Raw genomic sequence first — 17,545 nt, 5'->3', positions numbered from 1 at the left:
TACTGAATTTATTGCACGAGTTTAATTGAATAAAATTATATTATGCGAGCCTCTGGCGAGCATAATAGTATTTCAATAAATTCAGTAATGAATTTACACGAATTTAATACTCTATTTATCACATACCCAAAATAAATACCGTTTTAAGTGAAGAGAGTAATTTTTATTGACACACCTATTTTATAACGCAAACATTTAGCGCGTCTTTACACCATGATTGTATAACGCTAATGACGTCACGTCAAAATATATGCACGGCCGTGCAATACCATTTTTACGGAGTCGAAAAATCGGCACGACTTTCCAACTTTAGTTATTATTTTTTTTACAGAAACATTTAACTGTTGCACATAGGTGTAACCATGGATTATATTATATAATGTATCCAGGGGTTAAATATTGCTAAATGTATCTATGGGTTATATATTTCCCAGTGTATCTAGGGTTTATATATTTCCCAGTGTATCTAGGGGTTATATATTATCCCATGTATCCAGTGATTAGTATGTTGTTACATTATATAGTTATCGATGTTTCTTCTGTACATAGTCTAAGGGCTCATTCGATTGTGTATTACAAAGTTGTGGCCCCTGAAAATAAAACTCTATAAACAACAGTTACGTTGTTGATTACGTCATCACGACGTAACGTCGTTTCTAAAGCAATACGCTCTGCAACTTTATTTTTTTCACCTATTCGGAAAAACATAATAACAGAAACTATATTGTTTGTCTCATTCACAAGGATTTGATTTGTTTGGACTGCCGTTGCCAGGTCTGCCATTTGAGCAGATTTGAGCAGTCTAACCAAGTCGTCTGCTAAAATATGGATCGCTTGAGGCGCCGCGAATCTGTAGATACTTCAGATAACCGGAAACGCGGGAAATTGCCATCGGTAACTGAAAAAACTTCAGAACATGAAAATGGAAGTTTAAAATTCAAAGGATCAGTGATAGCACCTGAGGTTGAACGCACAAGGCATGGTTTGGGCATAGATCCTAATCTTCTTGTCGGTCCTATATACGAGCCACAGACGACAGAATCTGATCGTATCAAAGAACAGTTGGGCGACATCACAGAAAAATTACACAAGGTAAACTATATGATATTGTCTGGATCCATGCTGGTCGCAAACGCACTATGTTGCTTTTGTCATGTCGCGGCTAAATTATGTTGAAAACTAAAAATAGAAAAGAAAAAGATAACACGATTCATAAATAAAGACAAAATTTGCAATTTATTTTTCTATTGTTTATCCGTATAATATCATCTCATATGATATGTACGGGTCTTCGGATCGCGAATTCACTGTACCATGTAATGATATGTTTACCATAAGATAATCATACGTACAGTATTTATTTTACAATTTCAGACTTTGCATTCCTTCGACGAGTTTAAAGATTTCGAGCACGAAGATCCAGTGGTTTCCATGATGCGAAAACAAATTGGAAAAGTTGATGACAAAGATGTAATGTGTTGACTAATTTGCCTTACTGTATTGTTTTATCAGAGTAACAAGTTGTTGCCTTCCGTCTGTCCTTTTGCACTTAATACTATTGTTGTTTTTTTGTTTGTTTTTTTTTTGTTGGTTTTTCATGCAAATACCTAACGTCACAGACCAAAACTGAATGTTCTACTTTTGTATAATTAAAAAATAGCTCATACAGTCAGGACGGTAGGTATCTACCTCTACCTTCGAAGGTTACTTTTGGGTTTAAGGTCAAGGTCGTGTGCAGCATAAGATTAAGGTTTAAACATTAAGGTTTGTAACTAAGTACATTTAATGGCTGTACGAGCTTTGCGGTTGTATAATTGTTAAAATTTCCACTCTTGAGATCTTTGCATATCGTTTTACATAAAAATCTAAACACAATTAAAAATATAGTATTTGTAAGTTGGACAAATTACTTGTTTGATATAACTGTTAATTGGGATTTTTTTATGGACAGATGCGTTCTAACCTTGCAACATTTATAGACCAGTATGAGGATATGTCATGCCAGGTGACGGCTGCCAACCAGGACAGAGATGATGTTAGTATTTCATTTATATTACATATGTATGTCTATTGTTAAAGAATGCCGGTAGGGACATGTCAATTTGCTTATTTGCTAATTGCTAAGTTGAAAAAATTTGCAAATAAGCAAATTGGCATGTCCCTACCGGCATTCCATATACTTCATGCTATTTGTCAATTTTTTATGCCAATATTAACACATTTTTGGTCATAATACCGGTATATTAGCTATTGGTCCATCCACAGGAGCTTGACATTCTATCAATAATTTAAAAATATAAGCAAATAATTAGGAAATAACGGCAAATATACGCATCTATACTATAAATAATTAGTTATAGTATAGATGGTTATGTTTGCCGTTGTTTCTTAGATGTGTATATTTGCCGTTATTTCTTAATTATTTGCTTATATTTTTAAATTATTGATAGAATATCAAGCTCCTGTGGTCCACCTAATGACCTGAGATAACTAACCAGTAATTACTAATTTCTCCACACGTGACCTAATACTCATCCCACATGATTTCTGGACAAATAACAATTGGACTCAAAGTCCAGGATCAGTTTTCACAGAGAAATTTCATCTGGCCAAAGAATCAGACTAGTGACCCCGTAGATTTTACTTATGATGTTCCCATTATTCTGCATAAGGGCCTCTGTTCCTAAGTGGTTACATCCAGTGACCCTTTTACCTTCATCCAAATCTTGTTCTTGTGAGGAAAAGATAATTATACCTTTTCAAATCAATGAACCCACCCATTTGCTAGCTCATGCCTGAACTAATACAAAGGGAGAAAACTAAGGTTATATCTTTTAGTAGTAAAGCTGGGGCCATAACATTTAATTAGTATAAGCCACAATTATCATGTGTACGGTTATATATTTTTCTTTAAACTGTAGATAATGAAGTGTTGTATATAAGCATTATTAAATTACTATTTTTTGAGACACAAGATTTTTAGAAATTCAAAGATAATATCAGGTATGTGAAAAGACTGTTACTTGATATAAGTAGGATGGTGAACTTGTTTATAGACATCATTTTTATTTTCCCTCTTTTTCTTTCAGATGTTAATGCAGTTAGCAGATGTAAGTACATGTATATAGAAAAGACAAACTTTGTTGCCATATGTTTTTGTTTAAAAGAATTTTCAATATCTAAACCTAAATATTAGAATTAAAGTTGAAAAAAATTAGTTCTAAATTTAGTGACTTAGTTGAAATAATTAATGTTAAAACTTTGCTGCTCATTCAGCCACAAGAACTTTATCTATCATTACGGTAATGTCTGATTTTCTAATAAGTGAATGAAAAAAATATATACATATGACTTTGAAAATTCTTTCTGCAATGTCAAAGTTTTGGTGTGTAAATGACTTGAATTTATTTAGAATTAGTTTGCTTATAGCTTGATGAAATTCATGAATATTTTATTATTATTTAATTAAAAATGTATAAGAAATGCATATACATGTTTATCACACACCCATACCGATTTTGCGACACCGTAAATATGGTATTTGCACAGCCGTGCATATATTTTGACGTGACATTAGTGTTACAAGTAAAATGGTTTCCTGCGGTGAATATTTTAATGATGTAAAGATATTTCATTTAACTATTTTCAAAATTATTTGGGGATGGGGGGTAAATAAACGTTTGTATCAGGAATATAGTTGACAATTGAATAAACGATCAATATAGAAGAAGGTCTTTGGAAACTGGTGACAGTTGAAGACGGAGAAGGTTGAACATAAAACAATTATTTTTTTTTAAGAAAATGATTAAATAGGCCTACCATTTTATGAATAATTCCGAGCAAAAAAATAAATAAAGTAAACACACAAGTTTACGCAGAAAATATCTCTATTTATTATGGCAGATGCCACTACGAATATTGTAATTTTGTAGATTGTCAGTATAAACAATTTATTGTTTGTAAAATTTGAGATAGATATTAAAGAAACAATGATAATTTTCAAACACATCACCTTAAACGGTAAAATAATTATAGAAAATTATAAATATCACGTAATAGTTTTTTTTTGTTCTTAATTAGGTAGTTCGGACTAATTCCCTACCGGTAAATCCGTAACGTACCGGCAAACGGTATTTGGCTAGGTTTTCGAAAAGGTCATTTAACCAATCATGTACGGTTTACAGATCACATGCTCCTCCATGTACCGAAAACAGGTCACGTGCTCCTCCATGCCTCAAAAGTTAAACGCGTACCCATACCCTGCGGTCTCCAGACCGCAGGGAATAAATCTACAAACAGTGTAAAGACGCACTAAATGTTAGCGTTGTACTATAGGCGCGGCAATGAAAAATGACTCTTTTTCACTTTAAACGGTCTTTATTTTTGGTATGTGATAAATAGAATATAAAATTCGTGTACGTTCATTACTGAATTTATTGAACTCGTTGAATAAAATAATATTATGCTCGTCAAAGGCTTGCATAATACAATTTTATTCAACTCGTGCAATAAATTCAGAATTGTTCAATATCTTCTATAACATCAATATAATGTACAACTCAGACAAAAGTATAGTTATTGATATACAATTAAAGAAAACAACTTTAACACACATCATTTTCTTTTTACGTGAATTAGTTTGGTTTATACAGAATTTATTTTAGTTCGATTATGTAGGAAGCTATAAGCTTATAGACACACTTTCGAATATTCCTGGAACCAAACAGTATTGAGTGATGAGAGAAAAGTTTCTTGCTCAAAGAAACAACGACTTGCCTCTGACGGGGTTTGAACCCATGCGACTAGACATCATAATATTACTGGTCCAACATGTTAACCACTTGGCCATTAGTATATAACGGAATGTCTGTAATACATTACATGTATAGATAATTATGTTGATAGTATTTTAAGTATCACACACGACAAACCATGAAAGGTTTTATTTTCTTCAAACAATACAATATTTTATAAGAATATCCAAATGATACATTTCTATTGTTTTTTATCAGTATTTAAATGAGGATTTTTATTACTTTTTTTTTATTTTCAGTGGTTCACCACAGACCATGTTGATCTTGTAAGTGTCAATGGATGTCATATTCCAATTAAAATAAATTCTACAAATTTTCTTGCATGATCTAACCAGATAGTATTTTACAAAACAATTTCAAGCACCAATGAAAATTAGTTTCACAGAAAATCTTAGTATAATGTTGTGACCAATCAGAATTATTATACAGAAATGTTCATTTTATAATTATGAAGAAGAATAATACTTTGGAACTTTATAAGGACATGAATGTTGACATGCCTGGGGTCCATACGACTCTCAGTGCCTGAAAGGGCTGATGGACTCCCTTATTAAGCATATAATACATTCATACATAACTTTATCAGGAAACAGGGAGCTGTAGTTTACTTCAATACCATGTATAGTACATTGAGCTATTTAATACTTTGTGCAAGCAGCTATTTGCCTATTACCATATTAAGACCTTTCAGGAAATGTGTTGTTACATACTAGTAATCCATGTCTGATCTCAATTTTTATTTTTTTAACATAATTTTGCTTTGCTATAAACATTGAACATTGTAATAATTCATTTGTAATAAAGTAAATTGTATTCTATTTTATGTATTGATATAATTATAATTTATAGACTTTTTTCTATATCTAGTACTTGAATGTATATAATTCCTGAAACTTGTGATAATATATCAAACTTATATTTCATTGTGATAATTTTCAGGATGATATCAAATCCGCAGTGGATGACTCAGAAGAGGAATTTATGAAGTAGGTTTTATAGATTGGAAGATAAAAAAAACAGTCTGTTGCTAGATTCTATAATTCTGACCATAACATTGGTTGAATTACAAAGCTTTAATTAGAATATATCAGGGTTTAGGCCGCACCAAAATTGTTTTAAATGTATTTTATTTACTTTATAAACTCAAAAAGTTTCATAAAAGAAATTATATTAAAAAAGCGGAATCCTGAACTGCATTATTTTGATGTTCATGTATATATATTGCATTCATTGTTCAAGATTGTTTGAAAGTTGAAACAATGCATGGATAAATAAATATAACAATTAGCGAGTACATGTTATCGTAAAGAAAAGGGGTTCACCAAGTTTTATCAAACTTTTAATTTTTTAAGGAAAAATACCATTTTATTGAGCCATATTCTAAAGGCTCATTATACTTCTTAAACAAATGATTTTTTTCTTCTTAGGATATACTTAAATGAGTTTTGTAACATTTAACGGATGGTTTTAGAGCATGTAAAATGCTGAGTCATCACCTGATGAAAGTAATAATGAATGTGAAATTATTTGTTATAAAAGGAGAAAAATGTAAACAAAGTAGTATTTTGACTTCCAAACAAAATACATGTACTAAATCACTATAACTCTACTAATTGTCAAAAGGCAACAGAAGCAACAAACTGTTCAGGTAATTGACCAACAAGTATATTTATGGAAACTATAAAAATGGCACTAAAAATAAAGAAGCTTTTAAGAATATAAAAATACAAGCATTTTCATGCATAATGGGCCTTTAACAGTAGTTAATTATATTGTTATGTAATTCAGCATAAAGTTAATGTGTTTTAAGTTATATCTCAGCTGCCTACAGCTTACAAAAGTTGTGTTTGAATTTTGAAAAAGAATAATATAAATAAGTGTAAACATTTTAGTTATGGCCCTTTGAAAATTAAAAACATGCAAATCTCAATGTGCTAAACTTTATTACGCCAAGTGGTGTGACTGCATCAAGGAAATGACTCACATGATAAAAGTTCATGAAAATTCTTTTTTTTTTGTTTATTATTATTATATTATAATTATTGTTATTTTTATAATGGAAGTGTGGCCTTCATCATTAGTGAATTGTATCCAACAAAGAAGGATTATTATCAACTCAGCAGTAATTTTCTTGTTTCTGTTTACCATGTAACTAAGATGCATGAAAGTATTATATTAATCTGGTCTTTTTTCTTTTTTTTTCAATTTTAAAGACAAAGTTATTTTAGCACCATGACAAACTTTGAAAAATTGAAGAAGTTACAGAATCAGATAACATCAACTGGCAAAGAAGGTCGTCCAACTAAACAACTACAACAGTGAGTAGTATTTAAAATTGAACAATATCACCTTAACCCTTAAATCGCTTTGAATTTGGAACAGTCTTTCCAATCCCATTACTTCATAGAGATATGTTAATAGACGTTATCTGGAACTCAGCAAAATGGGGTTTTCCCAGCTAATCTGTAGGTGCAAACTTACATTACCGTTTTAGCTTCACGGTGCACTACCCGTCACAATAGATTAGTCAACCTGTTTTGGTTATTTTCGAAGCTGTTACTGTTAAAGTTTGTTTGTACCTATATTATTAGCTGGGAAAACCCAAAATATTCTTAATTCCGGAGTAAGTCTATTATTGCACAGTATTCCCATAGATAAGACGTGATTTTCCTGCACCATTCCAATACTGATAAGCCACACAATTGAGAACACTAAAGTATTTATTTGAGTGTCCGCATTTTGGAAATTATAAATCTTAATTTTGCAATCAAATCTAAAGGCGTCCAGAGGAGCTAGCATGAGGTATTAGATAAAGGTGTTCAGGGACGATTGCATGTGGTAATAGATAAAGGCGTCCAGAGACGCTTCTTTGAAGTAATGGGGGGATTTCAGTATCATAATACAAAAGTTGAGTTACAAACAGTATCATTGTGCAGGCCAGCCTGGCTTTATACTGGTGGCAAACGTGAATTTCTTTCTGTTCCTGCATATATATGTCTCAGAGGTTAATTAAAGCAATCATCTATTCATATTCAACCAAATAACCTGTTAAAACTATTTAAATGTTTGTGCCAGAGACATAGATATCTCTGTTTGTGCCAATTACAGTCTTTGATTTTCAAGAAAAAAAAACGCACTTGCATTAGCCGTGTAGAGATTTAAAATGGCCTGTTATCAATGATGTTAGAAACCTGCAGTATTTGAGACTAGTTCTTTTTTCATTTCAGAAAGAAATTGGAACTGGAAAAAAATGTTGTAGACAATTTTAAAGTCATGAAAGATAGTAAGTTAAATGATCTGAAAGTCATTACCTTTTTTAGATGTGTATTAAGACACTTGATTGAAATGTTTTAAATATTTTGATGGTAGCATATGTATTCTGCTCAATTTTACTCTAAAAGTAATAAAAAAAATACTACCGGAAGAATATACCTTAAAACATAATTTTCTATTTAGGAAATATTGTTACTGATACGTGTATCAATTTTGAGGGCATTATTGTAGAATAATGTTCGATCGGGGATATAATCACGATGGCTGATATGCCTTGATAATAGATTAAAAACATTTGAGCGGCCATAAATTGTGAATTATTTATTATACTTTATTGCAAGAAATATTAAAAATCTACTTCTATTCTAACATACTAATAAAAAGAAAATTGAAAACAATATGTTGAACTACATGGAGCGTAGAAGTACTTTTCCTGACTGGCATCATATCTGACTTCATATGACTTGTAAGCATTCCTTTTTATGCTGTGCATATATACATCGTGTAATTAAATGCACATGATTTTCTATCTGTTTGAGAGGGGAATATTGTGAAGGGTGTTAGTATCAAGCTCGTCTAACATATTTTTTAGGCATTTTGACTGTACAAATATATTCAAGCATGCATATAAAAATCCCGTTATTTTCATATTTGTATGGTTCATTTATAGGTCCCGTATAAACAAAACTCCAAAGTGGCAAAGGCCAAAAAAGGTGAAAAGGGTTTCAAATGAACAAACAAAATAACAAACAAAATAACAAACAAAATAACTCCTATACAAAATTATCTATAATAAAACACAAAGTTGATAATTCTTATTGTACCAGACTGAGCAAAAAAGGAGGGTATAGTCTTCCTAAGGTTAAAGGTTCCGGGTCAAAGTCTTTCAGTTTTATTGGTGCTAAACTATGGAACAGTCTTCCAACCTGCATAACTGAAATTAATAAATTTCATCGTTTTAAGGTAGCCATCAAAAGTCACTTTTTAAGTAGCATCTAAGTGTCTTTCTTAAAATTTCTTGAAAGAAAATTTTATGTTTTCATTATTTTAGTGAATTATTTTTCGGCTCAGGTTTACTGTTTCATTTTTTGATATTTGTTTAAAAAATTTTTATTAAGACTTTAAAAACTTTATCTTTTTTGAATAGTGTAATCTATGGCATGTTCTTTCCTTACATACTCATAACAACTGTGATATTTTTTTTTAATGTAATCCTTTCTTACTATGCACATACTTATTTCTTAATGTGATAATGACTTTTTATTTACAATACCTTACATCTTAAATTGTGATGATTTTAAATGATATCCTTCATTAATGTGATTTATCTTATAATTTGTGATATTTTTTTTTTCTTTTATGAAATACCTCTCTATGTCATGCCACCAAATGCTAAGGACCACAATGGAAATAAGAGCTTGCTCTTTTTTGTGTTATCCTTGGTTTTGGGAACATGTCATGGTTTACATAATATAGTATTTATTTATTTATTTATTTATTTATTTATTTGTAATTGTTTTAATCTATATTGTGTTTGTTTATCATGTAACATGTTTACCTTTATGCCGAAATAAATCTATCTATCTATAATATGGTAACCATATAACAATTGAATTAAATTAGTATTTAACAGTGTTACATACAATATAAGACTATATCTGGACACATGTATCCTGCAGAAAAATTATGGAAGACTCACCAAGAGGCTGTTTCAATAGGATAATTACATGAATCTCTATATGGTAACGAAATAGCCTTTCTCCAGAATTTAACATATCTTTGGGTTTTCCCAGCTAATTTGGGGATAATTTTACAGTTACATCTTCAAAAATGAGCGCTACTACAGGTTGACAATTGTTTGTGAAGGGTAGTGCACTGTGAAGCTATAACGGTAAAAGTTTGTTGGAAATACCCAAAGCTGAGCTTTAAATTACAATTATTTGTATGATACTTGAATGTTTGTATATTACAGTGAGTATGCAGACAGCAAAGTTAAAAGTAGCTGATGATGCGCCATGGAAATATGCTGCAAATGAGATTTGCGCTATGTTGAAAAATGTACGCACTGAAAATGCTGAAGGTAAACTTTCTTGTATTTACTACATGATAAACATCTAAAAAAGCCAAAATTCATCATTTTTATCTCTTAGAAGGTTCAGAAAATGATGATAACAATAATGAGGTATTTGTTGTCATGCCAACCAATATTAAATATAGAACTATGCTCATGCTGTCTCTGAATATATACAATTTGTTTGTTCTTTTGCTGTATTATGTTTTTAATTTACTTCACGCCATGTATAATATACGAGTATATGCAACTTGGACTAATTTCTTTTTCGCCGAAGAATGTTTGTTCATATGGTAACATGAGTTTGTTTAAAAATTACCAGTTTATCATTTTATACGCTGACTGTGTATTTCAAAGATTTTATTTATTTTAAAATCGTTCACTTACAAAAGATGGTTTAACTTGGTTGACCAGTGTTTATTTTTTTTTATCTCTTTTAGAAGGTTCAGAAAATTGTGTGTCAACTCATTTTGATAAGCATATAAAATAACAAGCATATTAAATAACAAGCATATTAAATGACATGATCATTCAGTTTTGTTTTTGTAACAGAAATGCAACATATTTCAAAGAAAATGCAGGAAATGGTTGATTCTCTAGATAAACAAGCCAAGACCATTAAAAGGTATATACATTTTCTTATTTGGGGATTGGTAGGTTGTTGGATGAAGTGAGGTGGTTTGCTTTACGATCTTAAGTCACTTAGTCGTGTTAAGACTATCCAGCTTTACAATGGTGAAGAAAGATGGCAGATAGTCTTTATTTTACAGTACAATAGTTGAGAATCAGTCTGAGTAGAATTTAGACAATAATATGAATTTTGAGCCAAAAGTAGGTCACAGTATGGCGGTCAACAAGAACCTAAATCTACAGTAACCTCAGACAATATAAAAAGAAGGCAGCCCTGAGAAGTGTCAACAGAACCTTGCATTTATAACTATTGTCCTTGAACAGGCTTAATCAAACCATGCTTGCAGCATTTGTCCAGTTTTGCTATTTTTGGCATTCTTTCGCAATTCTGTTTTTCTTTATTTTAGGGGCAATTTGACTATAAAACAGTTTTTCTACTGTTTTTGTTTTAATTGTAAGATAATGCTTTTCCCTCTGAAAATAAGCACCAAAATCTTTTAATGCATATAATATTGAACATTTCTAGTTTGACAGCTGCCGTACGAGATAAGAAAGAGATTATTTTAAGATTGACAGACGAGAATTGTGATCTCTCGGAAGACTTGACGTTACTACGTAACAGATACAGCAAATATGAAAAAGACTTGCAAGAAGCTCAAAAGGTAGGGAAATGCCTAAAATTCTTTATTCCAATTATGACCAATGTTTTGTTTATACAGAATTTATTTTAGTTTGATTGTGTAGGACAACATAAGCTTGTAGACACACTTGAATTGGTTTCTTGAACCAACTAATATTTTGCAGAGTGTGATGGTTCTTGGTGAAGGAACAACAACTTGTCCCTGACTTGGTTTGAACACATGCAATCTATAAGGCATAACAATATTTTCCAGCAATCTCTAAGGCAAACAATATGTTCCAGCAATCTATAATTCATAACAATATGTGCCAGCAATCTATAAGGCATACCAACATGTGTTGACCGGACTTTGACAAAAAAAGTTGTAAATACTAAAAAAGCTATATTTATGAAAGAATTGCCTTTATCTGGAGCTCTAGGAATGATTGTTTATTTTTTATGACTTTATCATATATATAATATATGTAGAAAGTATTTATCAAAATTTAGTTCAATTGCTGATTTCATTTGAGGGCTACTTGGTCAGTGGTTATATGATGAAAATAATCTAAAGTTTTCTTTCAGTTGATTAGACAACTTCATGCTCAGAAGGTTGAGGATGGAAAAGCTGCTGCAGACTCTGCTCAGGGGAAGGCCGTCGCTGAATCCGTATCTAAAATGCTGTCATTACAGGTTAAATTTTAATGGATTATTTGTTCACACAATATTTAAAGCTGTCATAGGTTACAATGAACTTGACAGAATTTGTTGATATGTGGTACTGGTGTACCTTCAAGATTTATCACTTAATGCCCCATTTTTCAATGTAATGAATAAGAACTGTATTGTATTACTTTATCTATATAAATGAATTTGTCAGGGATTTTTTACCTTGAAATAGTAGTATGCAATAATTTTTTTTTTACTTTTGTTGAAACTCATGATTGAAATATATCACAGAAGAAATGTTGAAAAACACATTACCACATCACCACATGTTTAATTTGTGACTTAATGTAAGATATATTAAACCTTAATGAAATGACAATTTAATGGAAGAACCTAGACTTAGATATCAAAAAAGCTTTAAAATTGGTTGCCCCACAATGTTAAAAATTTTACATAGCTGTGTAGTTTCATGTCATGTTTTTATGACATGTATGATGCGCTGATTATCATTAACCATTGGTCTGCCGTTATCAAGAGATTTTATTAATGCAACTAGTGAAGACCAGGATCACCGGCTTGTTGCTATATTTTTCTGGTCCTTCGGGATCATTGATGCCAGCACTATTAAGTGTTGAGAATTGAGTACCGCTCAAGCCGGTGCTAGGGGGCGTGAGGGATGTTGCACATTTTCATTATCCTTCATGTACAGACTCAATCAAACCGGGTCCGCAATTCTCTTGTAATTTTGTTGTGTTTAATGCTTCCGAGGGATCACTTTCTTTCCAGATTTTTATACTTCACAAGAGCAGGTGTCAAATGCTGTATGGCAGCTGTAAAAAGTTGCCCCTTACTTCACTTCAGTGTTGTTTTATTTTTCTGGTCCTTCGGGATCATTGATGCCAGCACTATTAAGTGTTGAGAATTGAGTACCGCTCAAGCCGGTGCTAGGGGGCGTGAGGGATGTTGCACATTTTCATTATCCTTCATGTACAGACTCAATCAAACTGAGTCTGCAATTTTCTTGTAATTTTGTTGTGATTAATGCTTCCGAGGGATCACTTTGTTTCCAGATTTTTTTACCCATGTCATTTGATCATGGTTTGAACCGTCCGCTTTTCATTTAGTATATATTTTTGAAATTTTGGCTCAGAATAGTGAATGGTTTTGTCCGGATTGATAGACCGAAAAGTATATTAAACAAATATAACATCGTAAGGATTAAAAATGCAAAGGAGTCAATGATTAAAATTCAATAAGTGATGTAAAACTTGAATGCCATTGAAACATGAAAAACATAAATGATCGTAGCAATCATTTCAATATTCTTTTACTTACAGATGTCAGAACAAGATCAAAAATCGAAGGCAACTTCCAAGCAGCTTCGAGAGTATAAGAAGGCCCTGGAATCTATTCGCAGTGTATGAGCTTTTACTGTCATATGATGATTTAAGCCGGCCCTCGAATCTATCGAAGTCTATTATTATTATTATGATTACATAAAATGATATAAGGGCCATGATTATATATAATAATATAAGGCGGCCCTAGAATATATCAGCAATGGTTGATTTTGTATTTTATGATTTGTAACATTGGGCTCCTGGAATATATCAACAGTAGTTGAATTAATACTTACTTAATATAATAATATAAGGCGGCCCTAAAATCAATCTGCAGAATATGTTTACATGAATTTTGGTTATACATGCAATAATATAAGGGAACCCTGGAATAAATCTGCAGAGTTTGATATTATACTTTAATATAAAGAACTTTTTTTTTGAACGTTGTAATCTACAAACTATAACTTTGCTGTTGACATGGTGAATTATATAAGGGAAATCCCAAAGTCAAAGGCTTTGTTTTGGTGTGAAATAATGCATGTTTCCAGTTTCTTAGTTTTATCATAAAGATAAATCTACAATAATGTTATATTGTAAATTATATAATATAAGTTCTAGTTTTCAAAATGTTGAGTAAAAACAGAGATTCTATTTTAAAATGCAGTTTATGAAGTGGCACGGGAGTCTGCTTTATCCTTTGCTTTTATCCTTTTTTTTTTCAATGTAATATTTTAGTTTTATAGTTTACATAGTTTTTATTTTTCTAATTTGAGAGAGCTTTGAATACTGTGATTTTATATATAAGAAGTGAATTCTAACGTACAATTCTTTGAAACTACAGAATTATTCAATGGATTATTAATTACAGCTGATGTTGCACATTGTGTAATACTGAGGTTAACTGTTGATGGATTATAATTAAAATCAATCTTTCAGGATTATTCAAGGGCAGTTGAAGATTTTAAAGAACTCAAAATAGAACTTGAAGAAAAGGTAAACTTGATTGATATAAGAGTAAAGAACATTTTTGTTAATATATCAGGCAATAGTCAATATATCAGGCAATAGTCAATATATCAGGCATAGTTAATATATCAGGCATAGTTAATGTACAAGGATAGTTAATATATCAGGCATTTCCTAATATATCAGGCATAGTTAATATATCAGGCTTACGTAATATATCAGGCATAGTTAATATTTCAGGTATAGTTAAAATATCAGGCAATTCTTGATATATCAGGCATAGTTAATATATCAGGTATAGTTAATATATTGGGCAATACTTAATATATCAGGGAATATTTAATATATCTGGCATAGTTAATATTTCAGGTATAGTTAAAATATCAGGCAATTCTTAATATATCAGGCATAGTTAATATATCAGGTATAGTTAATATATCGGGCAATTCTTTATATATCAGGAAATAGTTAATATATCAGGCATAGTTAATATATTATGTATATTTAATATATCAGGCAATACTAATATATCAGGGAATAGTTAATATATCTGGCATAGTTAATGTATTAGGCATAGTTATTATATTAGGCAGTATATAGTTAATATATCTTCAGGCAATCATCAATATGTCATACAAAAGTTTATATATCCGGCAAAAATTTATATATGAGGCAAAAATAGCATATCTAGCAACAGTTAATAAATCTGGCAATTGTCTATTTGATTTTAATAAATCATTCATATATTACATTATATTCATGTGTGTGCTTTCCTAACTAATTATTGTGTGACATGAGGAACTAATAGGCCATTTAGCAGTACAGTAAGATCCATCAATAAATCATTGGCTTATTTGACTCATTTTATGTTTAAGTTTTAAATCCTTTGCATAGAAAAAGATTAGACAAGATATATTATGCATTAGGAGTTTACCAAGAAAAATAAACAACATGAATTTTTATGACATCATTTTTTTCTGTCAATATTGACAAATGTTCACTAAGGAATAACAAAAGAAAATTCATAAGTGCTTAGAATGGCATGACATGTAACACTGTATGTATATTTTCTCATCTGAAGACTCATTTATTTTAAGCACTAAAAATGTACTATGTAAGGAACAAATTTATTATATAAATATTTCAAATACCACATTAGATGCATATTTATTTTATTTTTTCAATTTTGTGAACAAAAAAATAAATAAATATATAAAATGACATTTTGTGTTATAGAGGGCATACATTTCAAGCATTGAGACCGAAAATGAGAAGTTGTCAAAGGATGTGAAGAAATTAAAACAAGAAAGGAAAAAGGCAATGTAAGTATAACAAAGCTCCAAATAAGCTAATTATTTGCGTAAATATGCAATTAGAATCACCCCAAAAACTCAAATAATTGAAGTCTCGGCATTCTGATTCTCAGTCAAATGTTTAAATTAATAACCCAATTCATTAGTATCAGTGTTTTTATCAGAAGCAAATATTGTTTTATCACGTACCCGTGCTGTGTTTACAACTCTGTAAAATGGTATGGCACGGCCGTGCATATATTTTGACATGATGTCATTTGCGTTATTCAAGCAAAGCCTTAAGACGCGCTAAATGTAAGCGTTATAGTATAGGCACGTCAATGAAAAATGTTCCTTTTTCACTTATTTTTAGTCTGTGATAAAAAGAATATTAAGTTCGTGTAAGTTCATTACTAAATTTATTGAACTCGTTGAATAAACGATGCCAAAGGCTCACATAATATAATTTATTCAACTCGTTCAATAAATTCAGTATTAAACTTACACTCATTCAATATCCTCTATATCTTGCAGTGCTGCAGGGTTTGTTCAGCCAGCCGCAGGTGATGGACATAAATGTGAACATTGCAAATGTCATGTTACCGAAAATGAATTTGAGGTGAGATATTGTAATGTCATGCTAGAATATGAGGTCTATACTTTGCATTCTTTTGCTATATATACTACCTTGTATATTTCAATCTTTTATGTTGTCCATATTTGTATTTATATATCATTTACATAGTCCTTATTGGTTCATTTTCTTTTGTTGTTCAACAGTTAGTGTTTCCCAATAACTGAAGTTGTATTTCCTTGTGTTGTTCAACTGAAAGTGTTGCCCAATTACTAAAGTTCCATTTTTTTGTTTGGTTCAACAGTTTGTGTTGGCCAATGTTCTTAAGTTATATTTCCTTGTGTGGTTCAAGAGTTGGTGTGTATCAATGAGATAAAGTTAAATTTACTTGTGTGGTTCAACATTTAGTGTTGCAAAATGAGTAAAGTTTTATTTCTTTTTGTGATCTAAAATTTAAGTACAAAAGTATATAGTTATTTCACAGGTATTTCCACCTTCGGCCTCTGGCTACAGTTTCAAATGTCATGGGCAACAGTTATGGCTGTTCCACAAGTTTACACCCATGAAATAACTGCTTTATTACCTAATGCTTTGCAATCAAACTATAGTAAACTTTCATCAACATACTAATAACAACATACTCATAATATTTTTACAACCATTTAGCTGTAAACTGTTTACAACTGAATCCTACAGATGTTTGATTTTCTAAATACCACCACTGTACATTGAGCTGAGCAATGTTCGATTACCGAATAGTGGCAGACGGCTTTAACAGAAATACCCAATGTCAGGGGTGAAACAGCTTCAACAGTTCATTTAAGAACTGCGCATGCACAGCATTTCAGCGGCTCAACTAAACAGTTGTAAATAAGGAATAAACATTTATAGAAGGCATTAGGTAATAATAAGTATTGTCCAATGACTTATGGTCTAATCCAGTATTTATGTTAAATGACTGTGTCATTAGATGACTAAATGCAGGTTTCTTTTGTCCAATGACATTTGATCCTATAGGTTTTCTTGTGTTCTCCAATATATATATGTGTTCAAGAGCAAAGTGTTGTCCCCAATGACTCCCTGTCTTATCAATGCAGAGCATCCCGACTTCTTCATTTAAGAAAATCAAACTAGAGTTTATCAGGACACATTCACAAGTCATAGGCAACACTCTTGATCTCCCCAAAAATTTTAAAAATTAATAAAAAGAAATAAAACAATTTTTGGGTTTAAAAACCCAGGGAAAATTTAAAGGTGGCCTGATGTAGATTAATTTTGGGAAAAGGTCATTTTC

At 31.0% G+C, this 17,545-nt stretch overlaps 1 protein-coding gene across 3 annotated transcripts in view; it reads left to right on the top strand.

The window, feature by feature from the left end:
- Positions 1 to 638: 638 nt before the first annotated feature.
- Positions 639 to 17,545, top strand: part of LOC132718268 (probable DNA double-strand break repair Rad50 ATPase) — a 76,201-nt gene continuing 59,294 nt past the window's right edge. Inside the window, exons 1-16 of one of the 3 annotated variants that reach the window (XM_060701946.1) lie at positions 639 to 1,092; positions 1,375 to 1,470; positions 1,952 to 2,035; positions 3,090 to 3,110; positions 5,054 to 5,080; positions 5,754 to 5,800; positions 7,028 to 7,132; positions 8,042 to 8,097; positions 10,060 to 10,167; positions 10,711 to 10,783; positions 11,315 to 11,450; positions 11,993 to 12,100; positions 13,414 to 13,494; positions 14,356 to 14,412; positions 15,622 to 15,707; positions 16,212 to 16,296. In XM_060701946.1, coding sequence (XP_060557929.1) covers positions 826 to 1,092; positions 1,375 to 1,470; positions 1,952 to 2,035; positions 3,090 to 3,110; positions 5,054 to 5,080; positions 5,754 to 5,800; positions 7,028 to 7,132; positions 8,042 to 8,097; positions 10,060 to 10,167; positions 10,711 to 10,783; positions 11,315 to 11,450; positions 11,993 to 12,100; positions 13,414 to 13,494; positions 14,356 to 14,412; positions 15,622 to 15,707; positions 16,212 to 16,296 — 1,437 coding nt within the window. In that variant the 5' untranslated portion in view covers positions 639 to 825. The remainder of the gene's footprint in view (positions 1,093 to 1,374; positions 1,471 to 1,951; positions 2,036 to 3,089; positions 3,111 to 5,053; positions 5,081 to 5,753; positions 5,801 to 7,027; positions 7,133 to 8,041; positions 8,098 to 10,059; positions 10,168 to 10,710; positions 10,784 to 11,314; positions 11,451 to 11,992; positions 12,101 to 13,413; positions 13,495 to 14,355; positions 14,413 to 15,621; positions 15,708 to 16,211; positions 16,297 to 17,545) is intronic. The other 2 variants (XM_060701944.1, XM_060701945.1) reach the window with 2 other exon arrangements.

The sequence above is a fragment of the Ruditapes philippinarum genome, unplaced genomic scaffold (genome assembly GCF_026571515.1).
Source record: "Ruditapes philippinarum isolate M1 unplaced genomic scaffold, ASM2657151v2 ctg595_1_1_1_1, whole genome shotgun sequence".
NCBI classification, from domain to species: Eukaryota; Metazoa; Mollusca; class Bivalvia; order Venerida; family Veneridae; genus Ruditapes; species Ruditapes philippinarum.
Note: the sequence above shows the minus strand (reverse complement) of the source record. Positions and strands in the feature narration are given on the sequence as shown.